The sequence below is a fragment of the Balaenoptera ricei genome, chromosome 2 (assembly GCF_028023285.1).
Source record: "Balaenoptera ricei isolate mBalRic1 chromosome 2, mBalRic1.hap2, whole genome shotgun sequence".
NCBI lineage: Eukaryota > Metazoa > Chordata > Mammalia > Artiodactyla > Balaenopteridae > Balaenoptera > Balaenoptera ricei.
The window spans coordinates 102,471,371-102,497,359 of record NC_082640.1 but is presented as its reverse complement, the minus strand read 5'-3'; the positions used below and the strand labels follow the sequence as shown (position 1 = coordinate 102,497,359).

Genomic DNA, 25,989 nt, shown 5'->3' with positions numbered 1-25,989 from the left:
AGGGAAGAAGGGATGAAGGGAGGGAGGAAGAGAAAAAGAAAGATAAAAGGGACAAAGGGAGAGAGTCAAAAGAGAGACTGAGGCTGGGATCTGCAGCTCAAGTGTCACCAGCATGCAGCGAGCAGTTAGAAAGTGGGAGTTGATAAGACAGCCTAGGGAGGTAGAATGATGGGGTGAGAGAATAGGCCCAAGACCAAATCCCAGGGACCAACAACACTGACGAGGCAGGTGAGGAAGGTGAAACCATCAGCAAAGACAGGGAATGAAAGTTCAGAGAGGAAGGAGGAGCCACACAGGCATCAGCGGAGCTCCATCTGTATACAGGTGTAAAGGCCACCCCCCCCCACACACACCAAACAATTAGACAAATGCCTGGATCATTTTTTTTCCGTACATATTTGAGCACCTAGGTGTGGGGGGATAGAGATAAATAGGTTCCCTCTGTCTCATCTCCCGTCCTGCCTTGTCTCTGAGAGGCAGCTCTGAATGTACAATTCCTTTCCGCGGGGCACAGACACTTTCTGGACCAACCCTCAGTACCGTCTGAAGCTCCTGGAGGAGGACGACGACCCTGACGACTCCGAGGTGATCTGCAGCTTCCTGGTGGCCCTGATGCAGAAGAACCGGCGGAAGGACCGGAAGCTGGGGGCCAACCTCTTCACCATCGGCTTCGCCATCTACGAGGTGCGCCGTCCCTGACCAGCTTCAGACCACCTTTTCAGGGAGGAGGCTTTCAGGGGGCTTCCCGAGGGGTCCCCCGGCTTCCCCAATACCCATGACCCCCCCAAACTCCTGATATCGGGCCCACTTGTGTCAGAACCTCTTAGAAGTTTGTAACGAGTGGAAAAAAAACCCCGTCTAGGGGAGGTGGAGGCGGGGCCAGGGCTATCCAGGTAGGTACACGGGGAGTCAGACCCCTGCATTTGCTCTATGATTGCTAGCATGCCCTTTTGGCAAGCTTTCCATCCCCATTCAGATCTGAAATCACAGAATCTGAGCACCTTCCTTTTCTGTTTCTCCCCAAGGTTCCCAAAGAGGTATAGAAGTGGAGCAGCCAGCAGTGCGTGCAGCGTTACCCGGGGGCCTGTGTCCACCTGTGGCACATCGGGGAGCCTCCTGTGGGGTTTGTGGGCAGGAATACGATAGGAGAGGGCCTTGCCCTCATTACTCAGCTCCAGAGCCAGGGCCTCCTGACCACCGCCCCCACCATGTGCCCTTTCACCCCTCCCGCCAGAGACCGTCGCACACTCGCACACGCACACACTCGCTCACACTCACACAGAGTCACACAGACACATTCTGAGGCTGACTGCCCTCTTTGGGGTGGAGGGATCGCCTCCCTCAGACCCCAGCCACAGCTCCCCCTGCCTCCCCGGGGTCCTTCCCCAGCCTGGAGGTGATCTGGAGCTGAGCAGCGGCAGTTGTGGTAAGTGGCCCTGAGTGGGGGATGCCAGAGTTGACACTCACTTCTGGATCACAACAGAAAAGGAAGGGGATATGGAGTAGGGCGCTCTAGGGATGTTGAACTACTCGAGGCCTTAGGAGTTAGAAGTCGGTAGGTCATGACTGTGCAACGGGTGACCAGGGAATCGGCAAGGAGGACTCCCTGGAGGAGGGCTGTGAGCAGGGCAGGGCGTCCCTCCCGAGGGGCTCAGGTCCCTTGGGCTCTTCTCTCCCTCAGATGCACGGGAACAAGCAGCACCTGCAGAAGGACTTCTTCCTGTACAACGCCTCCAAGGCCAGGAGCAAAACCTACATCAACATGCGGGAGGTGTCTGAGCGCTTCCGCCTGCCTCCCAGCGAGTACGTCATTGTGCCCTCCACCTACGAGCCCCACCAGGAGGGAGAATTCATCCTCCGGGTCTTCTCTGAAAAGAGGAACCTCTCTGAGTGAGTCCCAGCCTGGCTTTTCCCCCTAAGAGCCCACATGGCCCATTCCAGAGATTAGAGGTGTGAGGCAGCTGGACAGGTCTCCTCCAGGAGTCCTGGGATATGCTGACCAGGCTGTACCTCTTCCCCTGTTCCCAAGCCACTGGCCACTTCTCCCCTACATCCATCCATCCCACAGATAGTTATCGAGCACCTGCTATGTCCCAGGCACTCTTCCTCTAGGCACTGAGGATAGAGCAGTGAATTAAACAGAAGGAAATCCCTGCCCTCATGGAGCTTAACACTCTAGCATGAGACGACAATGTACAGGAAAAAGTATAGAGTATATTAGATTTAGATAAGTGATAAGGAGAAAAAATAAAGTGGGAAGAGGGGTAGGAGCAGTTGGGGGTGATTGAACTTTTAGGATTAGGATGACCAGGGAGGCCAGCAAGGCCACATCCTGCCCTCTTGGTCATCAGAGATGAGTTCATAGGTCCTGCCACTTTGACCTCTGTCCCTAAAAGAAGCACAAGGTCCATGGATAGGTGGCTGGGTAATGCATTTGGGGAAATCTGGACAAAGCCAACAGGAAGCCCTGTGTCTGCACTTGGCTGCAGGGAATGATACCTGTGGTGGAGGATGTTAGTTCCTGGGGTTCTCTTGAGGACAGTGCCAACTTGACTCTGAGAAGCCAGGCGACCTGAGCAAATCCCCTCTGTGCTTCCTACTTACTCCTGGTGACACTGAGATACCCTCATGTTTGTGTTCCTCACAGGGAAGTTGAGAATACAATCTCCGTGGATCGGCCAGTGGTAAGTGGTTTGGCTCTTACGTGTGAGAAGGCCCAGGGCACAGGCGGGTGATGGAGGGGAGAGTGGCTATCAGCAGAGGGACGTGGGAGTCTGGGGTGTGCAGAGCAATTACTCCGTGTTACTGCAATTTCTGTGTGGCATGGCCTGAAGTCGTGGGACTTATGTCCTGGGGATATTTAGTTAGTCCAGGGGCTAGAAGGACAGAAGAGAGTCCTAGAAGGAGAAGCAGTTTGAACAGTTAGGGGGAGGGATCAAGGCCACAGGAAGGGATGACAACAGCAGCAGCCAGCTCTGGATTCTGAGTTAGAATCTCACATAGGAAAAAACCAGCCCTACACTGGCTCTGGAGTCAGCGTCAAAACCCGGGTCCTCCACCTGCCAGCTCTGTGACCTAGACAAGTTATGTAACTCCTCTGACTCAGTTTCCTACTCTGTAAAATAGGGATGGTAATATGTGCCTTGCAAGGCTTTTGTGAGCTTTGAATCAATGAGATCATGTACATGAAGGGTCTGGCAAAGCACGGGCCCTTAAATGGTGATTATTGTTCACGTGTTTTACATCTTACAAGGTACTTCTCACATGTGTCATCTCACTTGATCCTTGCAAGGTTTCTGACATGTAATAATAAGGTCATTCTCCCTGATTTTCAAGTAAGGAAGCAGAGGCTCAGTGGGGTTAAATGGCTCCCTTGAATTCACAGAGCTTGTAAATGGCAAGGCTGGAGCTCACATCCAGATTCTCTGAGCCCAGACTCAGGCTTTCTCCCCCATCCCATGCCGAGGCCTGTCCCCCAGGGTGGGAGGCCCAGGGTTAGATGCACAGAGCTGGTGTGTGCTGGGGTTTCCTTGTGTTGAGCAGTCTTGTGACTGCCTTGGACTTTGGGCTCTGGCTAATAAATTGTCCCTTGTGTTCTGTGGGTGTGTCCTGGGCCAATAAGAGGACAGCAAATGCCCCACTGAGTTGTCTTCTGGGTAGTGACACTCATGGTTCTAATCCTGACCCTGTGCTAGTGGCAGATCTCCAAGTGCCTTCTGAATTATCACAGACGTTGCTTTTAGTATTAAGTGCATTTGGTGCTAGTCTCATCTTTTGAATGTCAGTAATCAGTGTATTTATCAGACGTTGCAAACTCAAAAGCTTACGGGGACTGGCATGTCACCTACCTGAGTGGAGCAGGCAGGCATGGGGGTTTTGGTGTCCCTACACTGGTGTATTTGCCTGTAGTTCTCAGCTGCCCCTTGGTTTCAGTGTCGGAGAGGCAACTGGTGTGGTGGTGTCTGCAGCAATCTGGAGGGTGCAGAGAGCTGCTGCTCCCAGCTCCCTGGATTGCTGTCACAGGGGGTCACAGGCCCGTGCAGCCTGCCAGACCGTCTAATTTTACCAAAAAAACAAAACCCAAAACTCTGTAAGTCAAATAAAATTCATTTTCAGGCCAGTTTGGGTGAGCCACTTTTTTTGGTGTTTTAGTCACCAACTTCATTAAAAAATACAAAACATCTGCCAGAAGATCCCCTTCCTTGGCCATGTCCAATAGCAGAGTGGACCATAGAAGCAAAGCCCTAGCAGCCGCCAGTCTCTGAGCCTGGAGAATTCTCTTCTCCTTTCACCCTTCAGTCCCATTTGGCTCCATGTGACCTGGATTTCTGGACCCTGGAACCTCACCCCACACTGAGGACCAGGTCACAGGGAAGCCAAAAGCCACTGGGTTTTCTGGGAACTTGCTTTTCACTTATTCTGCATTTATTATTTCCTTTCCTTGTGCAGAAGAAGAAAAAACCCAAGGTGGGTGTAAGAGGGTGAGTGGGCAGAAAACACGGCGTGTGTGTGTGCATGAGCATGCGTGCACTGGACTTGCCCCTCCCCCCAGCCCTCCACCTCCTTCCCTGAGCTCCTGTGGCATCTGTGGGTACACAGCAACGATAGCTAACGCTTGCCGAGCGGAGGCTACGTGCCAGGCACTCTTCTAGGTGTTTTCCATGGATTCTCTCAACCCTCACAGCAACTCTATCAGATTGGTACAGGCAGACCTCGGAGATATTGCAGGTTCAGTTCCAGACCAGCACAATAAAGCGAGTATCGGAATAGAGCAAGTCACACGAATTTTTTGGTTTCCCAGTGCATATAAAAGTTATGTGTACGCTATACTGTAGTCTTTAAAACTAAAAAAAAAAGTACATACCTTAATTAAAAATACTTTATTGCTAAAAAATGCTAATCATCATCTGAGCCTTCAGCAAGTCACAGTAGTAACATCAAAGATCACTGACTGCAGACCACCATAACAAATAACATAATAATGAAAAAGTTTGAAATATCGCAAGAATTACCAAAACGACACAGAGACACAAAGTGAGCAAATGCTGTTGGGAAAATGGCACCGATAGACTTGCTCAACGCAGGGTTGCCACAAACCTTCCATTTGTAAAAAGTGCAGTATTTGCAAAGCACAATAAAACAAGGTACGCCTGTACTACTATTATCTCCATTTTCAAAGGAAGAAAAGGTACAGGCAGATTGACTAACTTGCCCAAGACCACACAGCCAGTAAGTGGCAGAGCCAGCCCTTGGAACCAGGAGGTCTGGCTCTGCAGTCTGTGTTCTGAACCACCACGTTATATTGCCCGCTCATAAGAGGGAGGGAGAGGATGGCCCTCCAGTGAAAATGGGCCTGACATGGGGGTCCTGCAAAAACCAGAAGGAGCACCTCTTCTTTCTCAGAAATCGGTTTGGCTAAGCTAAGCAAGGCTTGATTCTTGCGGGTAATGGCAATGGGTTCTGTTCCTCAAGGGACAGTGAGAGAGTTGTGTGAGGATTTCCATGGAGAGTGAGGGCCTTGGGACGCCAGCTGCCTGCTCTGCAGACAGGACGGCTCCTTCTCCCTCCTCTATTTCCCTGCCTGCTCCCCACTCCTCCTTTTTTCTTAGCTTTCTGCGGAAGGGGTGGTGAGGACGCCCGAGGGGCTGTCACTGCCAGGGCTCTTGTTCCAGGTGAAGCCTGTTGCAAATCCCCTCCTAGACAGTGACCTCTCTGTCACTGTCATGGGCCCTGATGGACTCTGCTTGCTGTGCGTGTCCAGACGGCAAAGGGGAAAAGGGAAGAGAAGCTTCACTGGCACAGCCCCAGAGGGGCTGCTCAACGTGACTGGTTTAAAGGGGAGAAATGAGGAGAGCTACCTGGGCAGCTTCCCCTCCTGCGGTCTTAAGGAATAGTCCCTCCTGGGTGTCCTGGTTAAGACCACTTTGCTGTAAGGACACCATCACTAAAGGTGACCATGTGTGCTAAGAGCACCTCAGGGGCCTCAGATGAAAGCTTCCATCTGAGACCAAGGTCACTGTTTCCCTTGTGTGGTTTTGGAACTCGAGATTACAGCTGTAATCAACCCCATCCTTGCTCCATTCACCCCATAACTTCCCCATCGTCTTCAGGGTGGTAGTGCCTACAATAACGGTGCCCCTTTTAGAATTCTGGTTTGACCACCCAGAGTGCCATCCAGAAATGACTGACCTTTGGGCATCCTCAAGCCCACGGAGCAGTAGCCATAGGCTATCAGACAAGGTTTGGTGTTAGTGTTCCTGACAGCGTCTGGAAGGATCCATCACAGGGGTCCTCCAAGCACTGGTGCTGATGCAGACCAGAGCTGAGATTCATCAAGCACCTAAGCACCTAACACTACATATTAAGGCACTGTGCTGGGGGTAAAATATACATTGTTTTCATTACAACAGTATCTACAAGGTAGGTGCTGTTACGATTCCCCTTTTATAGATGAGGATAAAGACTCAGAAGTACTTGCCGAAGGACACACAACGAATGGAAGTGGAAGTCATATTTGTCTGCTCCAAAACCCATGTTTCTTGCCCTCAGCTCTCTGGTGCAGGCCCCTTACACTCCGTTGCCTGTGTTGCCCAGACCCACACTTGGGCCCCAAGATGTGTGCCTGGCAGGGGTGCCCCATGGCCACACCATGTCCATGGGCACACATCCCCGCCTCAGACTGTGAGCCCCACTTGCTCTGGGATTCCCTACAAGCATCGGTCACTTGAACAAGACCCTTTGCTTGGAAGGCAGAACAAGCCAAGGTATTTGGGGCCTGCTGGGAGCCAAAGCCCGGGAAGCTCTTTCCATAGGTCTGTCCATTTGTGCTGTCCCAGACGAACAGTATGGAAAGGCAAATGGGGACTCAGAGAGCGGTCAGGTTCCATTTCTGCTCTGAGAGACTCTGATTGCCCCCTTGCCCTCTGCCCTGCAGCCACCAGCCTAGCCTTTCTCCTCTGGCTTTCCCTGTGGGATGTATACACCAACCAGCACTGGCACAGCATGGCAGCTGCTCTCCACCCTTTTATATCCTCCTCACTTGCATGAGCATGTCTGGCAAATACCCCTTATATTTGTGTAGCATCTTAAATGTTTTTGCAATACAATTTTACATTCAGTATCCCATGTGATCCCCTTAAGAGCCCAATGAGAAAGGCAAAGCAGGTTTTATCATCCCCATTAATGGATGAGTAAACCGAGTCCAGAGGATATTTCTCAGATGTGAGGGGTACGGCCGGGACGCCAGCCAAGTGTTCTGACCTCACTCACTGACCATGCCATTAATCAGAGCCCTTTTTTCAATGTGTCCTCTGCCGAGTCCTAGAGGTTCCTTGGAGTTGCCTCAGTAGCTGCCATGGTGAGGTGGGGATGCTGAGGGAAAAGAGCTTCTTCATTAAGCAGAGAAGCTCTGTTTTTAATGACTTCTGGGGAAATTTAATTAGAACAGGGTTTCCATTTGAAAAAAAAAAAATCTAGAAAATACTTGAAAATCACTGCACTAGATCATGCTGCTTTTAGCATTCTTAGCATTTTCACGTGTACTAACTACCTTGCCTAATCCTCATAGTTCAACCACGAGGAGATAAGGAACTGAAGTCCAGAGAGACTTAGCATCCTTCCCCAAGTCACACAGCTTGTTAGTGGCAGAGATGGAGGTTGAACCGAGGTTCAGGAACTCCCGACTCTGCTCTTTCCCTCTTCACTGGACAAAGCTGGTCCAGGAGGGAGGTTGCCTCCTTGTGCCCGCTCAGCCAGTAATCATCGTTTCCTTCCTGCCCCCTCCCCACTTCCCTCCTCTCTCCAGCCTATCATCTTCGTTTCAGACAGAGCAAACAGCAACAAGGAGCTGGGTGTGGACCAGGAATCAGAGGAGGGCAAAGATAAAACAAGCCCTGATAAGCAAGCGAAATCCCCACAGGTGTCTGAGCATGTGCATGAATGGGGTAGCCAGCACACAACTGAGGTCTATCCTCTTGGGGTGCATGGGGGTTGGAGGGGCCACAGGGGTGGGGTGTCCCTTTAACATCTAGAGGTTTGGGTTTGTCCCACTGACCTTTTCTCTCATCAAGTTCTCCTAAAATTTGGGATGCTGCTTGGGTGAAAGTCTTGGGGTTGGCTGCCACACCAAGCTGGTCCTAGGCCTGGGAAGGACAGGCTGAGCCTCCCCGCTGGAGCCCATCCAGCCAGGAAGAAAGAGGGATGCAAAGCCTAAGACAGAAGCAGCTTGAGATGGAACAACTCCTGTTTCCTGGTGTCATTAACAATGGGGAGGATAAAGAATAGTAGTGGAAAAGGGGGATGACACCAGAAATGGAGTCCTCCAGAGCTCAGGGGACGGTGTTAGAGTGGGGAGAGGTGGTCATATAAAGCTTATAGGAGGTTAGACTAAGAGGCAAAAGTCCACAGATAAATCCAGGGCTATCTCTATCCTGTAGTGCCCATGCAACGGAGCGGGGAGGGGAGGAGGGTCCTCTGAAGATTTGGCCTTGATGACAGAGGCAGCTGGAAGTATCAGACTGGTCTGGCCCCCTCTGTCATGCTGGGGCTGGTTTGGTTGGGATGGTCAGGCTCAAAACAGTGGAGAGGGCTCTAGCTGGTGGGGATGGAGGGAGAGGACCAAGAGGGCTGTCTACATGATTGCAAAGCTAATATACCTCCTCTGGTTAGAATGTCTGAGCTGCGGGGGTATGGAGTGAAGGGTCACTTAGGCCTAGACGATTCTCACTCCAGATCACCAGGTTCAACTGAGAAAGAAGAGCATTTGCCCTGCACCCAGCTCCTGCTGCCACCTAGGGCTGTTTTAGGCACCTGGCTCCTTCAGTCCAGAAGGAACTTTCCTCTCGGGTCTGTCCATCTCCCTGGTCCTCACCAACCAGTTTTCCTTTGCGCTTCCATAGTCAGAGCCCAGCAACGCTGACCAGGAAAGTGAGGAACAGCAGCGATTCCGGAACATTTTCAGGCAGATAGCAGGCGATGTGAGTACCTCCAACCCCGACTCCCACAGACACTCCTCTCCTTGATTAATTGCTCAATTTGCCAGTTATTTCATTATGGTTCAGTAGAGGTCATTTTGGCTTTTGGTGGAAACAGGGTAGATGAGTGTAGCGCAGAAATCCACAAGTGAAGTCCTTGAGTTTTTGACCAACACACCCACTGGGTGGCTCTGAGCTGCCCACTGCAGTCTGGACAGCTGAGGCTGCGGTGTGTCTTCCTCAGAAAAGCCCCAGCTTCCCCATGACAGAATAGCCCTGACAGGGACTTTACAACCATGGACAGCTGGGATTTGTTTTGCAAAGCCTATGCTCCATCAGTTGCTGTACTCTTGAACCATGACTCTCTTCTCCCTTCCTCCTCAGGACATGGAGGTCTGTGCAGATGAGCTCAAGAATATCCTTAACAGAGTTGTGAACAAACGTGAGTGGCTCAAACTCTGTGAGAAACAGGTGGGTGGTGGGGGCAGTGTGTGTCCGGTTATCTGAAAGCAGCTCCTCACTCTTCTCCACACCTCCCAGATAAAGACCTGAAGACACAAGGCTTCACGCTGGAGTCCTGCCGTAGCATGATTGCTCTCATGGACGTATCCTTCCTGCCACCCCTTCCCAAGCCTCTGTCATCAGCCCCTGTGCAGCCTCTGGGGGCTAGGGCAACAATGGGGGGGGGGGACCCAGTCAAGCAGAGGGGCTCAAATTCATGCCCGAGGAAAGATTTAAGGAGGCCCTGAGTTAGAACTTCCTGGCTGCTGGTCTGAAAGGGGCTGTTGGAGGAGGTACAGTTGGGAAGAACATTGGCCCCTGCTCTTAACCTCAGGCCTGGGATTCTGCCTGGGGCCCTGCCTAACGAAAGTGGTCCTTAGGAGAAAGGTTCCCTGGGCTATAGAGCAGGCATTAATTTTGACTCAGGAAGCATAGAGGCGGGTGTTAAATACCAGGACAGGGCAGAATGGGATATCCTGGGCAAAGCTCTCCTATGGGGCTACCTTCCCTGCACAGCCCCCTAGAAAGCCCTCTCCCAATCCAGGGGGATTTTGCTATGTGCCCTGTAGCCCTGACTTCCTTGCTCCAGACAGACGGCTCTGGGAGACTGAACCTGCAAGAGTTCCATCACCTCTGGAAGAAGATTAAGGCCTGGCAGGTGGGATGAGAGAACGAAGGTGGGAGTGAGGAAGGGGCTGATTCAGAGATTCAGTGTGGGACCTCTGTCCTCAAATTTTCTATTGCCAGAAAATTTTCAAGCACTATGACACAGACCAATCCGGCACCATCAACAGCTACGAGATGCGAAATGCAGTCAATGACGCAGGTGTGGGGAAGAAAGGGGGTGGCCAGGATGCGGACTGGAGCCGGTGGGAGCAGGAATGGGAGGGGAGGATGGGGCCGCTTGGGCCCTACTGGAGAAAGGAATGAGAAAGGGCTTCTCGTTTTCCTCTCCCAGGCCACAGAGTGACCAGGAGGCAGGGGAGATAGCAAGCAGGCCTGAGGACTCCAAGCCTACCTCCACCTCTCCTGTGCTCTCCCCAACAGGCTTCCACCTCAACAACCAGCTCTACGACATCATCACCATGCGCTATGCAGACAAGTACATGAACATCGACTTCGACAGTTTCATCTGCTGCTTCGTCAGGCTGGAGGGCATGTTCAGTAAGTGGAGAGCTACCCTTTTGCTCTCTTTGCCCCTCCTGCCCCCTCTCCTGCAGCGACAGCTGTGGTGGCGGGAATCTCCACTAACTGACCTACTGTATGACCTTGGACAAATCCCAATCTACTCTATTCAGATTGAACAAAGGTGAAGGCCCTCTTTAGGCTCAGAATGGGATGGCAAAGGGAGGGTTACTGGTGGTACTTTGCCTGGTAGATTTTTGTGCTGAAGAGCAGCACTGAGCACATGGTCCTGTTAAGAAAAGGTGGGGCAGTGGAGGGGGACTGAGCCTTTAACTGGCCTCTGGCCTGTGCGTTCTTCCACACAGGAGCTTTTAATGCATTTGACAAGGATGGTGACGGTATCATCAAACTCAACGTTCTAGAGGTAAAGCCTAATAGAAGCAGTACAATCCCCCTGTACCTTAAAACTCGAGGTAGAGGAATCCATGAGGAAGACTGGACACACTATGTGCTCCTCACTTCCCAACGGCGGTGGAGGGATGGGACGGGAAAGGAACATAAAGGGGAGCTCACGGCTCAGCAGGATGTGGCTCATAGGGAGTGTGTACTGGGGGAAGGCTCCAAAGAGTCCTCAGTTCTACGATGACTTTATGCTGGAAAATATGTACCTTCTAGGAGAGATCTGTGGGAAGGATGCAGTAAACCGCTGCTTCTCAGAAAATCTTCCCAGTGTCTGGCATGCTGGGGCTGTCCCTTTCCTCTACCCTGTTAGATCCCTAGGGCTGGGCTCTCTTTTCTTGTTTGCATTCTGATCTTGGGACTTCCTCTTTCAGTGGCTGCAGCTCACCATGTATGCCTGAACCAAGCTGGCCTCATCCAAGGCCATGCAGGATCACTCAGGATTTCAATTTCACCCAACAGAGCTAGAGCCACTTACCTCAAAGGACACAGTAGCTGCACCCCCAGACCTCCAGGCACCTCATCGGTCTTGTTCCTCCTCTACTCACTTCCTTCTCAGCCTCAGGGTATCTGTCCATCTGTCATGCCCAGCCTCACCCTTTAGTTAAGGAATGGGGAAGTGAGAACAAGTCTGTCCCTGTGCCACATGGAGGCAAGTGTCTCTGTCTGCCTCAGCTAGCCACGGCCCAGTGACAGCTTTGCTTGGAGTCTGAGTGGCCTCAGCTCTGAAGCAAATACTCCCTTTAGCTTCCCCTCGGCTGTTCGCAGAAGCATTTGCCAGTGGCACTCAACACTTCCTGGTGCTAGAGCCCTCTATCACCTTTATATTCTCCCACTCATGGGACAGCAGCCCAATGAGCATTTGGTTCTGCCTGTTTCAGGATGGGCCTGCTCCAGAGTAAACTAGCTCAGTGGAAGAGGGTTGGACACTTCGGGTTATCTGACTCATAAGTTTGGTTGCATTTTGAAAAAAGTTGATCTAAATAAAGGCACCTGTATAGCTGGCTTGATCGTGTTTTGTTTTCTCACATTTAGATGTCAGCCATAGCAGGGATAAGTAGCTCCAATCTTACCCATCATGTATAGAGAGCCGTAGTTTCAGAACACAGCAATGGAAAATACACACATACACAAATAAATCCTAAACCCCACTTTAATCATGCCTTTTGCTATTTCTTGAGCACAGGAATCACTCAAATACTTTCCAAGATACATGAGGAAAGGAAGGGGAATAGCTGTTGGTGTCTAGATCAAGACAAAATGGGTCACCTATAACCAGAGGGGCCAGTTACCTAAGTGTAATGGAGCAGAGATAAAGTTTTTAATCCTAGTTCCTCCATTAATATTGACCTACTGTATGACCTTGGACAAATCCTTATACGTAGCTGTCTGCCGAGCTTATCTGGACCATGATCTGTGGCATATCTACAACCATCTTTCATTTTCTACCCAATTTCCTTCTTGTTCTCTATACCAATGTGGAAAAGAAGGGTTTGGCTATGAATATGCAGATAAGGTAACAAAAATAAACAATTAGTAAAAGTACTTTATTTTCCCCTTATATTTGCTTTATATCTTGCTTTACAAAGTTAGGAAGTTTGCAGCTTTATACCAAAATGTAAGAAGGCTAAGCTATTTGCTTATAAACATTTTTGCAGTCAAGTGTCATCTGATTTCATTCGTCTAACCCATATTCAATTAAAAAAAAAAATCAGACACCAAGGGTGCTGGCACAGCTCTAGGGCATATATTTCTCTTGAGTAGGAGAAAGATCTTCAACAGCCTTTCCTCCTTGATTCCCTCCTCCCCCAATTCAATTGGGCTACTACCTTGAATTTAGAGGAAATCTGGGAAACGTTAGTCACCATGTGACCCAGCAAGGCCACATACTTGGGGGTTGGAGGTGAGGTTAGAGGTTATTGTCTGGTAAGCAGTAGGTTTGGTTTAATCAGGATTTCACATCCACTTGTATATGGAACTCAGTATAACCCAAATCATCTCTACCACAGCTTCTAATTCTAACCATTAGACAGCTTCTCTGAAATCCTGAGGAATCTGATGATTTGGGGCAGGGATAAAATCACTGTTTTAACAATGTGGCAGGCATGGCCTTCTTAACAGTTTTAGGAGTTCTCCTTTAGGTAACAGGAACAAAATTTATAAGACAGCGTATATAAATTGCAAACCAGAGGGTACATGCTGTTTAAATCCCACTTCACAATATACTTTCATTTCCCCTCCAATGAATTCTCTTCCATAAAATATACCATACCATTCCGCTAAGTTTTGTACACCTACTCCTACCAAATCATCCACATACCTAGTCACTAAAGTTGTGCACTGTATAATCTACCAAAAAAACAAAAACAAAAAACCCTTTGTTTGGCAAATAATCACTTAAATGGCAGTGATGTTGCCTATAAATTATAGATAGGTCAGGAGCTAAACACTCAACTGCTAACTCTTCTGAGGCAGAAAAAAAATTCTCCACAAAAGCAGGAGTGTAATAGCAATGACGTTTTCTCAAATTCAAGTAACATCAGGTCAAGATAACTTTGTATTGTGTTTAACTGCTTTATACTGAGTAGAGCAGTATACCAAAATTTTGAACCTGATTAAAATTTCAGGATAAAACTTGAAGTGACTGATATTTCATCAGGATAAACTGCCATTAAAACCCTAGCATATGCACACAAAAGGATTTATGCTATGGTTTTCTTGTCTTCTAGCTGTTAGAAGTAAACACAAGTAATTAAAAATAACATTCTAAAAATGGCCTCCAATTCCTTATAAGAAATGAGTTGTGTTTTGTCAGGTCATGTAACAATTTCCTTCCTCAACTAAGTACTAAATATCAGAGCCAACACAAATCCCTGAGCCACTGCTCTACTCTGAGGGGGAACAGAAGGCCAGAATCAGCCAAGACATTGTAGAAGACTTAAAACAAGACTTTTGCATAACTTTCAAGACACTTAAAAGTAATAACATACAACCATAAGCAGCCAAGATGCTTATGGTGCCTTTATTTCTAAACAGATGGCTACAACAGTGCATTTAGGGCAATATACTAACCTGGTGTTAAACGAATTTTACACATTCTTGAAACAAAAACATTATTGCCACGGCTTCAAAGAAAATTCTTGTGAAATGAGGAAAAGTATTACAAGCATAGGTGCCCACGCGCATACACATGTACAAGGAACATCCACAACTGCACACATAAAGGCAGATAGACTGTGCACGATTCTATGAAAGTTAAGCTCAAATCAGTTTTTACTGATTCTATCAGTCTGTTCATACCTACAACAGTTCCCCATGACTGCCCAACACCTCACATACCCGCTTCTAGCTGTACAGAGGCTCCACCACTCTCATCTTTTCAGACATGTCCTCAGGCAGGACAGAAGGGCACCTACGCAACAGAGTATGCAAGACTTCCTCAGCACACTGCCCAGCCAACGTGGAAATGTGGGTTCACTTCAGCCCAAAGGAAAATGCCAGGTTTAGCAATAAATGCAAACGTACTTTCCTGGGAATCACCATTCCCAAACCCACAGAACAGCTTAGCTTCTCTGGTCACCTGTACAGGAAATGGGGTGAGAGATGGGAATGCTTGCTCTCAGACAGAAACAGCACACATAAACTTTATGCAACAGGATCTTCTCTGTTCTCTCTCAAGTATCATGCAAATCTCAATAGTGTGGTCAACACAAGAGTTCTGCCATTCATAAGGACAAAAGGAAATAGCTTATGGAGCCATTCATTACCTAGATGTAGCTCCTAGATTAGTTCTTAATGGTTTTTTTTGGATCCAGTAATAACCACTGGAGGCTTCCCTGGAAAAAAAAACACCTACTTAGTCTTACACACAATTCCAGGGGGTTTGGATACCCTCTTGAAACCTACCCATGAACCCCTGGGGAAGTCCCCCTGCCCCAGAGCCTGAGTGAAGACATGTGAGTAGAAGTGTGTGCACTAAGATGGGTGGGGATAAACCTGGATGCTCTGCACTCCTAGGAAAGAACAGGCGTCACATCTGAAGCTTGGTATGTGGCGCTGGGCTCTTCTCCCTTTTCCTCTCTCTCTCTGTAGAATCTTTCAGAGTTTTGAGAATCTAGAAACAAAAGGCTGGAAAGCAACACCTCCATGGCTTCTCTTAAGAGTCCAGAGAAAAATCCAAAAACAAAGCGGTCTCATGAAGGCTTTGTTCATTTGGCTGCTCTCAATGGACAGGTAGGGTCCTTCCCTTCATCCTACTCCACCCTTCCTTCCCAGCTAGTGGGGGAGGTGAAGGCAAGACATTGGTCTTTAAGAAGCCTGCTTGAGGCCTTGAAAACTATATTCAGATGCTTTATCCTGACTCCCCCATTTGGGTACTGCGGGTGGGTGGAAAGTACCCTGTGAGCCCAGAGGAAGTACATGATGGCTACTGTCAGTCTAGGCACAGCCAGAGAATAGAAGAGTGGGGTTTGGCAATGAAGTAAATGAAAAGGTTTCAAACCCACAGCCCGCCTGGAGAGTCAGAAGCTGGAAAGAGAGGTAAAGGTTATACCTCCAGTTAGAACAGCCTGCCAATGCCTGCAGTGAGTGCCCAGGTCTAACAGTGAGATTTCCAAGTAGACATTAGGTCTATGCACTGCCTTGAACTGAGCACTCTATCAAAATCTGCAGAAGTTCAATAGGAAGTACTGTCTGTAAGGACTTGTCATTACGTGATTTGCTGCCTGAGTTCCTAAAATATAATCAGCAGAGCAGTTACTCTAACTGTTAAAAACCTACTGTGTGTCCCTTTAGCATTTAAAGCCAGCTCTGTCTATCTACAAAGAGCATACTGAAACACACTGTACATAATTGTTAAGAAAGGAAACTATTTGCTTCCAATTTAAATATCCAGCTGTTACAATTAACTGATTGTAATAATTAAGGAGAAATTAAAACTGATCCTAAAAATCTAGCATTGGACAAATTTGTACTTAAAAGCCTGCCTATAGGTTTAAACCATCATAAGAACAGAAACTAAAAATCACAGACTGAAATCAATAAAATATACATATGATTAGGGTCAAACCGGGTAGCCAATTAAGATCTGTATCTTTAATAAACATCTGGAGAACACCAGTAGCATAAATTACTATATGCCATGCTGTCCCAGAAGAGTATGGTTCCTTAAAAATCTGTTTAAATCTGACAAACCTCCAGCAAGAACTTAGAAGTGTAACCTATCATCCCATAGAGCGGTCCGGACTTATGCTAGTGGTAAGCCTGGCTAGTAACCACTCTCTCCTTCCCTGATTCACTAGGGAAGGGAAGACACTGGCCTGTGTAAGGGGCTGATGTGAAATTAGTTCAACTAAAGACTTCCCAACATGGGAGGCAAAAAACTTCATGAATCAATTTTGCTGTCATCCTCAGCATGTCGTTCAATGTGTCCTGCAGCATCCTAGGAATAAAGGGAAAAGGGCCCATGAGAGAAAGGATGGTAGTAGGACAAGAGAAAGTCAAAGCCAGGGAGCTTCACAGGTACATTCTAAGATCCACACATGAAAGGCAGTTAGGACCCAGCACTCTAATTTACATGGAACTGCGCACTTAAAGATGAGTTCTTAACAAGAGCACTGTAATAAACCTCTAGGTTCAGTTACTGGACTGGAAACATGTGAAAACATTCTCTTTAGGCTCTTTCTCAAAAACTACCTATTCTTCATTTGAAACCTCATTAAGCTATCCACCAAATCCCTGGATAGTAATAAAAAGAAAAATCCCTACACTCTCCCTGTTTATTGCAATTATGAACATTCTAATAAGGCAAAAAAGGTTTACTGAACCCTGCTCTGAGCAGTCAAATGACCCCAGGTTGACCTCAAATCCCACTGATGTACCTGTTTGGATCCTTTCCTAGCAGTAAAAAAAGCATCACAGTTCTTCCAGCGACATTTCAGAGTTTGAAAGTTCGGATTTGTATGGTCAGTCAGCAAATGTTGTTTTAAATGATCTATAACGCCAAATATCAGAGAGCACCCATGCCACTGGAGAGAAACAGAATGAAAGGGTAAGTTACAAAGAGCATAGGAAACATGCAATGAGCATATTCCTCACTTGCATCCCGTAAGTAAGCCCCTATTCTTTAATTTATTCTTGGCTAGAAAATTCGACAAAGCCAGAGGCAACCAAATTAATCATCAATTTAATGGGAAACTTGAAAAGACTGGGAAGTCTTTTGACAGTGTAATATTTTGAGAAGGCAAAGCACTATTAGGCAAAGGCAGCCATTACATCATTAGATAAGGAAGCTGTTAGCAAATACTGACGGACAAGTTACATAAAATTCAATTTAAACCATACTTATGCTTTATCTTGCCATCATAAAATGAGTTTCTTAGTCCATTTATTTAAGAAAGGCAACGAGCTTTCCTGCAATACTTTAAGGGTTATTTTTAACAATTCTAAGAACTGTTGACTTGTAAACTTGAAAATACAAATGTCTGATAAAGAAAACTACATTTGTGGAAATACTTGTTGTAGAAAACTGCCAAGGAAGCCTGACTTTACTCACAAGTTTTATTACTTGAATCAAGTCTTGTGATCACCTTTTTTTTACTGTATTATAAATGTGGCTATGTTTCAACTGTTAGTCAGAAAGCATAAAGACTCTTTGTCTTGGCTTTTTTTCCCCTACGGGCTTGTAAGAAATCCTATGATTCTCATTCTAACATGTTCATTTCTAAAAAGTAATGCAAATTTGAGTTTTTCCTCTGTACGCACTATTCCATCACCCCAGCTTTAAAACCAGAAGGTATTTTCCTCGTTTCTCTAGGTAAGTGAAGTCTATTTGTATATTCTGGAGCCTGTTGTACTAGATTTTGCTTGTCTTCACTGAGAAGACTAAAAATCAAAGATAGTGATGTGTAAAAAGCTGAAAAGTAATTAGGCCAGAGACAAACCCAAAATCAAATTTTAAAATGGAGGGCATCCAGTTCATTTCATCAATGCTGAAAAGGAGGTCAGGGTTTAGGGAAAAAAAAATTCAGTGCCATCAACTTTTCTCTGGTCACAACTAACTATTAGAACTGATGAAACAAATTAAGGCTTATAAGAAACAGTGTGAAAGTTTTGAGGGTTAATCACCAGCTCCCACCCAAAAATAAAAACCACTCAATTTAGCCTAGTAAACTGAGGTTTAAAACTTCAAAAATGCAAATTTTTATCTGCCTATTCCTCAAAAACCAATGAGGAACAAACCAAACTATTAATACATGTAATGCCTGAGGAATGGGTAAAGTATTGTGGGCAGGTCATGAAAATAAGCACTTCCACTTTTCTTTCACACACTTCTGTACTGTTGATGTTTTTGTAGGCATGTATCAATAGAGTAATAAAACAAAATAAAAAACACAAAAGAGATAAACTCTGAGTGGATACTTAAATATACTTTATATCTAATCCTAAGATTAGACTTTTCATTACAGAAGTATGGAAGCATTTTATGTAGTTTTTAAAAAATAAGCTTATTTGTCCTACAGTGGAAGGCAAAAGTAGACGCTCAATATAAAAATGCTAAACCAATGATAATGAAGATCTATAAATTGGCCTGGGGTTGTGCAACATCTAAGTCTGGTGACAAGAACAGTTTCACTCCTTACCCAGCAGCGGTAATTCTGCATCAGATTTAGCCTCACGGCCTGAATACTGCCATCATAACAGCCAGTATAAATCTAGAGAAAAAGGTTTATCACATCAGACCAAAACAACACACAATAAAACTACTACAATCATCCTCAAAATAAGAGTCAAAAGTTACTGGTAGCAGCTACAACAACAAGAAAACATAAACCTAAACCCAAACCAGCCCCAGAGTACCATAATGGGAAAGTATCTTGTAGATCTTCTAGTCTGGACACTTTGAAGCTGTGCTCCTTAGAGAGCCACTCTTGGGATTGTGGCTGAGAGCGGAAGTGGCAGGGATCAGAGGCACCACTTATACTTTAACTGGTGTAGCTCTGGCTTCTACTGGGCATTGCATATTAGGCATCTGTATTTCATTGGAACAAAAGGTTCTACTGCTTAAAGTCTGAAAAACATCCATTCTGGTTCAACCTCAAAATTTAAAAATAAAATAAATCAAGGATTAGCAGGGTTACATGAGTTAGCTTCTACTTTTAGGTCTGCTATAACTATGCCACACTGGCCAAATCTCCTGACTCTATTCCAGTGTACTGTCCAGATCATAATGTCTCTGAAAAAAGTACCACTCAATTTTATTTATTTATTTTTGGAAACATCTTAAATTTACCTTCTATTTAATGGTGGTATTATATTTTTTATTGTAATTATTTTAGCTCTTATTAAAAATGGAATATTCAACAGCATTACTGGGTTCTCAATATTATAATACCAAGAGATAGAAAGACATTCAGTAATGAGGCATATCAAAAACAGATATCATCTTTGGAAGTGACAAGTAGTAACATTATTAATAGTTTGTACAATTTTTAGTAAACACATTCAAAGGCAAATATGTGGCATGGCAAATTATACTCACCATACTTTTATGGATGGTCATACACATAATCATGTCTTTGTGTCCTCCGTATACTTGCAATCGATCATGGGACTTGGGTGGAGGGGAAAAAAAAAAAAAAGAGAATTAAGGTTATTTATACCTTGTGTTTAACAAGCATAGTCCCTGAAGGCCTTTGAAAGGTTTAAAACTACACCTGAGGTACCAAGCTGAAGTACCAGTAGCATGTTAACAGAAACATAATCTAACAACTCCTTCTCCTCAAGGGAAGAGCTGGTAACTGGAAAAAATAAAACCAATTTCTGTGTAGTGTCAAAGTCTCAAACCTGAAATTGCACACAAAGAGAATCAGACAGGTGTTACAGACTACAGCTGCTCCCCAGAAACCATTTAATTTTTAACACGTGTGAGCCTGACCAGGTTATCTCAGAGTAGTGTTTCTGAAAGCGTCCTCCAAGGACCAGCTACTTCATAATTATCTATAGCACTTGTGAAGAACGCAGATGCCTGAGATCCACCCCAGCCTTTCCATATAGAAAAATCAACACCAAATCCAAATAGACAGTCTCCCCAAGTCATTCAAGCAAAATACTGGATCTAAATTCTACCTGTAATTCATAGACACGAACAAATTTATCCAGGCAAGCAGTCACCATCACTTTTCCTAGGATATTCACCACAGTCACTGCATGATTGTGACCTTTATAGATCCGTACAAGCTCACCAGTCTGCATCAGAAGAGAGATTAAGAGTCACTAGACTGACCTTCAAGATTCCTTCCGACTTTTGAGATTTATAATTCTGAAATTCTAGAAGACATAATTCTGAGACTACTTGTACACACATAGCTGTACTAATTTTAACAGATGAAGTACTCCCACAAGCATTTGTTACTTATACAAAATGTATGCACTGTACCTTTTTTTAAAATACATTTATTTATTTATTTTTGGCTGAGTTGGGTTTTTGTTGAGCATGCAGGCTTTCTCTAGTTGTGGCGAGCGGGGGCTACACTTTGTTGCAGTGCGCAGGCTTCTCATTGCTGTGGCTTCTCTTGTTGAGGAGCACGGGCTCTAGGTGTGCGGGCTTCAGTAGTTGTGGCTCACGGGCTCTAGAGTGCAGGCTCAGTAGCTGTGGCACACGGGCTTAGTTGCTCCGCGGCATGTGGTATCTTCCCGGGCCAGGGCTTGAACCCATGTCCCCTGCATTGGCAGGAGGATTCTTAACCACTGCGCCACCAGGGAAGCCCTGCACTGTATCCTGATGGAGAGAACCCCAAGTCACAGAAAGAGAAGGGCCACAGCTCTGTGTGTATGTATTTTATAGCTTTTGAAGTATATTCACTTTTATCATTTCACTGGATCTGGACAACAAGTCCCTGAGGCTGGATAACCCCCAGGTTTACAGACTAAGAACTGAGCTTCAAAAGCAGCCTCTATGACCTGAGCAGAGTCTCTTGGCTGTTTTTACTTGTGCTATTTTAAACTGCGTATCATATCTACTTTCTTAGAGCCTCAGGTGCTCAATTTATCTCATGTTTAAATGAGGCATTCAAACTAAACCTTACATAAACTTTGAGTCTATTCCCCACTAAGAATTTTGATGAGGTCAGAATTTCTACAGTACTTAATATTATCCAAGAGCTTACGTGCAGGGATTATTATTAAGTCTATCACTAGAAAAAGGGCTTAATTTAAATTGCAAGAGGTCTGAGGAATCCTTCAAGCTTTAATCATCATTCTCCTAAAGATTTCTTTACACCAACATGGCTTACGTGAATGTTGTGGGCATGGACTGACTGATCACTGGAGCCACTGAACACAAGGTCATTCACCACCTTAAAGAAAAAAAATTCAGTTAATGAGATTCGATATAATGTTCTGAGTTTCCTTTAACTTGTAATACACATTAGCAAATTCTACTTCCCACCCTATTTTGAGATGAGCATCAACGAGGTATGAAATAAGTTTCTCAGACAAATTTTCTGAACTGAAACTTATGTGCTGCCACCAAGTACTCAGATGAATTGACAATGTACTACTGGGTTTGTTGCTTCTTCGGAATGATTACGAAGCAGCCTAGAAGGACATTCGAGTATATCTACATTCTACAATAAGATACAATTTTGCCTCTTGGTTAATATATTAAAAAACAGTACATCCCGTGGTAATCCAGGCCTAAAGAAAAGGATCGTAGGGACTTTCCTGGTGGCGCAGTGGTTAAGAATCCGCCTGCCAATGCAGGGGACGCGGGTTCGAGCCCTGGTCCGGGAAGATCCCACATGCCACGGAGCAACTAAGCCTGTGCGCCACAACTACTGAGCCTGCGTTCTAGAGCCCATGTGCCGCAACTACTGAAGCCCGCACACCTAGAGCCCGTGCTCCGCAACAAGAGAAGCCACTGCAATGAGAAGCCCGCGCACCGCAACAAAGAGTAGCTCCCGCTCACTGCAACTAGAGAAAGCCCGTGCGCAGCAACGAAGACCCAACACGGCCATAAATTAAATAATTAATTTAAAAAAAAAAAAAAAGGATAGTAATCTGTATTCTAAATAAGGCATTAGACAACATGGGAAATTTCATTCACACCCTTCTATTTGTACCAGACAATGAGCTCCTATTCTCTGCACTATACTTGCCTTCATGCAGAGAATGGTTTTGCTGTGGCCCTCCAGAGTTCTCAGGAGCAGTCCATTCCGTGCATCACGTACACTAATGGTACAGTCGTAAGACCCCACAACCAGCAGCTTTCGGGCACCTTCCTGAGCTGTGGCAAGACAGCTGACAGCCCGAGGGCCATGGCATTCAAAGATTTCAAGTCGTTTGTTGTTCTGAAAAATACACCACCATTATATGAAGTAAAAGCAACTTAGTTGGAAAAACTCAACATCAACTAACCCAAATCACTACCTTGATACAAACTCTAAATTCTAACACCGGTAAGTTCTCATATCGACTCCCTATCCCTAATTCCCCAACCTCTGCCATTCCTATTCCAATACTCTCTGTATTCATGACTCCTTCCTTCCTGATTCTAGTGGGGACAGTCTTACATTATAAACTCATTTCTACCTTTGACCCGCACTATCCTGACCATAATTAGAATTTGGTTCTCTTTTACGCCCTCTCTCACTTCCCTTAAGTAAATGATAATGAATGATAAACCTTTTTTTCATATTTGAATACACTTTCCATGCCACAGACCCAAGAACTCTCACTGTTTTTTTGTCATCCAAAATTTATGCACTCTGTCATGGTTGTTTCCAAAACTCTCTTTGAGAACTACCTTCTTAGACAATCAGAGTCTCTCATTCTCCACCTTTCTGTTATTCTGACCTTCTTCTGACTTCTGGTTCTATGTCTATCTCTCATGACATCATTAAGTTAAACTACAGAAGCCTTTGTATCAGTCAGAGTGGCATGGTCACATCCTGAATTCCCAAACACTCCTTTACCTCAGATTTTAGACTTGCTTCCCTCATTCCCAAACCAAACTTGTTCATAAAGTTTCCTACTTCCCCAAAACTCTAAAAAGGTAGTTTAAGGTGCGTGCATGAGATAAAACTCCCAGAAACTAGGCAAGAGCAGCAGCTGGGAGCCTACAGAGCTGAGCATCAATCTCAGTCATCTTGAGATGCAGGGGAGACAGATCAATGGAGTTCAGGGCCCAGTGGTGGGAAGGCCCAGGTAAACAGCCCTGGCTTTCTGTTGAGCCCCAGAAAGCACTGCGTTCCAGGAATATGGGCAAAACAGAAAAGGCCCAGCCCTAACAAGCCTTCAAAATTCATATCTCTGCAGAAACTCTCAAATCTCTGTCTCAAGGTCCATCTTTGCTGGGGCTTTTCAACCATTTAAAGACCATTTCAAAAAAATAAAAATAAAGACCATTCCCATTCGAATTTGTCATCATCTTGCCCCAAAACTTCTACCTACCTTTGATTAATCTCACAAAATAGAAGAGAACTGGGTAATTATCAAGTTTTATCCTTTAAAATATTTTAAATCTATTCTGTCTTCATTTCTATTGCCCTAACCAAATCTAATCTAGGTTGTTAGCACTTTGCATTTAGAATGCAAAAACCTTTACTAATTACCCTTCTGTGATCTACTCATATCTAGTGAACCAAATAATCTGACACTTGATTATATATGTGCTAGTTTCTTCTAACTTGATTTTAAGCTTCTTAAAGGCAGAAACCATGACATATTTTATTGAATTCCTTATAAGTAGTTCCAGCTAGCTGGTAGAAAGAGAGATAGTAGGTACTAACTAAACATATGATACTGTAATAAGGCATAACACAGTAACATTCTAACACACTGTTAAAAGATGACCAGATGGCCTCGGGATAGAATGCTACAACTAACTAGTAACCAAACCTATCACTTCTACCTCCAATTACATCTTTTATCCATTCTCTTCTCTTCACCTTAGTCTAATCTTTCATGTCAGCTGCCATAACAAAGCCTCCTAAATGGTCTCCAAGCTTCTACTAGTACCAGTATTTTCCATCCTGTTCAACTCCAGAGTGACATTTTCTAAAATACAAATTAGATCATGTCTTACTTTAAAGCTTACAAGTCCAACTACATTAACAAAGCACACAGGGCCATCAAGAACTGTTCCGTATTCATTTCCTAAGCCTTATCCTGAGACCTAGCATGTAATAGTGCTCCATAAAGGTTTGCTCAACAAATGGATTTATATTTGGGTCAGGAAAGAATGAGCCCCACAGGAATGAAGGCAAACCTTGACTTAGTTCAAGTCAAGAACAAGCTACCCTCATGAAACCCTAAATCAGTTCCAAACCACATCAATGTCATACTCAAAGGAATTTAAGCTCATTTCATGGTATCATTCTTAAAATGAGACAGACTAGTTTAACCTATGACTCATTATTTGGCCCCAAATCATCAGGCCTGGTTTAATTTAGTAGAGTTACACTTTGGTCCTGGCACACTCGGGCCTGAGCAGACAGAATGCAGCATCTTGTTTCACTTACAACAGAAGATAAATTTTTGAGTAGCGGCTAATTCTGTTGCTTTCTCAAACACACACAAAAACAGGAAAACGTCTGCCTTCAACTTCTTCCCACACACACTCACACCATTTTCAAGCGGCATGGGAATTCAGTCTTCTCTCCCCAACCACTAACCTTTATGTTGAAGGTGACCACAGTGCCATTTGCCAGTCCTGCATAGAGAATTCGCCACCTACTGTGGAGGCAGAGAACCCGGTCTTCCAGCTGTAACTGCTCCACACACTCTCGAGTCTGATAAAAGCACACAACACCTGATCAGCAGAGGTTAAAGGCAAATAAGATGTGAAAACAGTCCTCCTGAGAACAGAGTGTGAAATGATTTTTTATGAGGAAGAAAATGTAGTGTCCTCTATTTTGTAGAAGACTATCTTAGACTGTCTTCTGCTTCGAAATATGTAGCCAAAGACCCTCAAGCTGTAGGTAATATAGTAATCAAATATAACTTCTAATGTTACCTATCTTTCTAATTTGGAATGTAGAAATTCTTCAAAGGGCACTATGGATTGGGTTCTAGTCTCTTAAATTAAGTAGCCAAAGATAAAGTTAAAGCTGCACTTGACATTTAAAAAGGAAAATAAAGATTATAGTTGTATATCTGATAATTGCGTTAATCAAATATGCACTTTCCTGCAATTGATTCTCTATTTTAATAGCTCCCAAACGCCTCCTTCAAACCAGTATCAGGTTAGCTGGTCTATAATTACCCAAGAAGCTTTGAAAATATATAGAACCCCAAGCTTCACCCCAGTCCCTGAGATTCTAATTCAGGCCCTGGAATATGTGTTTTTAAAAATTTCCTTCATAATTCTGATGCATATCCAGCCTATACTAACACAGTTTGAGCTGACCTTCAAGAAACCATTTCCATGAATTTCCAGAACTGGGTTACACTGATAAAATCTAATTACCTAGAACCTAGAACACGGCCAGTTACATAGTAAGTGCTCAAGATTGAATGCTGTTGAATGATACTAAGTGACTAAAGGCCCAAGTTTAGCTTTTTAAAGAGGTCTGGATATAGAATTAAAATCAAGACGGTTATAAGTAGGACCTACTTGTCCCATCCTATAAGTAGGATGGGACAAGCTATGGGTTGGATGATAAAAGCTGTAGACTATCAAAGCCTTGATCTCTTCCAGCCTTCTTTCATACCTGAAAGAGTCAGTCTTTTAAATTACTTTCCCCGCATAAAATTACAAATATAAATGCTGCATATGCAATTGTAAAATAAAGGAAAAGACAGTGAATATGCTCAAATGATAACATATATGTTGCCTCTGGCTAACCCATCGTGTGAGATCATTTTGTAATTTTATAGGAGAAACGCAATACGTTGCCGTAATAAAAAAGAACTATTGGTGCATGCAACAATA

General features: G+C 45.0%; 2 protein-coding genes across 4 annotated transcripts in view; one reads left to right on the top strand and one right to left on the bottom strand.

Moving 5' to 3' along the window:
* CAPN3 (calpain 3) overlaps positions 1–12,062 on the top strand; it is a 52,352-nt gene extending 40,290 nt beyond the window's left edge. The window contains exons 11-24 of one of the 2 annotated variants that reach the window (XM_059913528.1): positions 515–684; positions 1,026–1,037; positions 1,682–1,890; positions 2,648–2,684; positions 4,450–4,467; positions 7,805–7,918; positions 8,898–8,975; positions 9,357–9,414; positions 9,513–9,577; positions 10,063–10,131; positions 10,221–10,299; positions 10,521–10,637; positions 10,964–11,022; positions 11,432–12,062. In XM_059913528.1, the coding sequence (XP_059769511.1) occupies positions 515–684; positions 1,026–1,037; positions 1,682–1,890; positions 2,648–2,684; positions 4,450–4,467; positions 7,805–7,918; positions 8,898–8,975; positions 9,357–9,414; positions 9,513–9,577; positions 10,063–10,131; positions 10,221–10,299; positions 10,521–10,637; positions 10,964–11,022; positions 11,432–11,458 (1,112 nt within the window). In that variant the 3' untranslated portion in view covers positions 11,459–12,062. Of the gene's footprint in view, positions 1–514; positions 685–1,025; positions 1,038–1,065; positions 1,891–2,647; positions 2,685–4,449; positions 4,468–7,804; positions 7,919–8,897; positions 8,976–9,356; positions 9,415–9,512; positions 9,578–10,062; positions 10,132–10,220; positions 10,300–10,520; positions 10,638–10,963; positions 11,023–11,431 lie in introns of those variants that run through there. The other variant, XM_059913527.1, reaches the window with a different exon arrangement.
* Positions 12,063–12,192: 130 nt separating this feature from the next.
* Positions 12,193–25,989, bottom strand: part of ZNF106 (zinc finger protein 106) — a 61,718-nt gene continuing 47,921 nt past the window's right edge. For both annotated transcript variants that reach the window (XM_059913517.1, XM_059913518.1), the window contains 8 exons: positions 24,731–24,847; positions 22,214–22,405; positions 21,350–21,412; positions 20,184–20,303; positions 19,597–19,668; positions 18,698–18,769; positions 16,937–17,083; positions 12,193–16,497 (listed from right to left, as the gene is read on the bottom strand). In XM_059913517.1, coding sequence (XP_059769500.1) covers positions 16,441–16,497; positions 16,937–17,083; positions 18,698–18,769; positions 19,597–19,668; positions 20,184–20,303; positions 21,350–21,412; positions 22,214–22,405; positions 24,731–24,847 — 840 coding nt within the window. In that variant the 3' untranslated portion in view covers positions 12,193–16,440. The remainder of the gene's footprint in view (positions 16,498–16,936; positions 17,084–18,697; positions 18,770–19,596; positions 19,669–20,183; positions 20,304–21,349; positions 21,413–22,213; positions 22,406–24,730; positions 24,848–25,989) is intronic.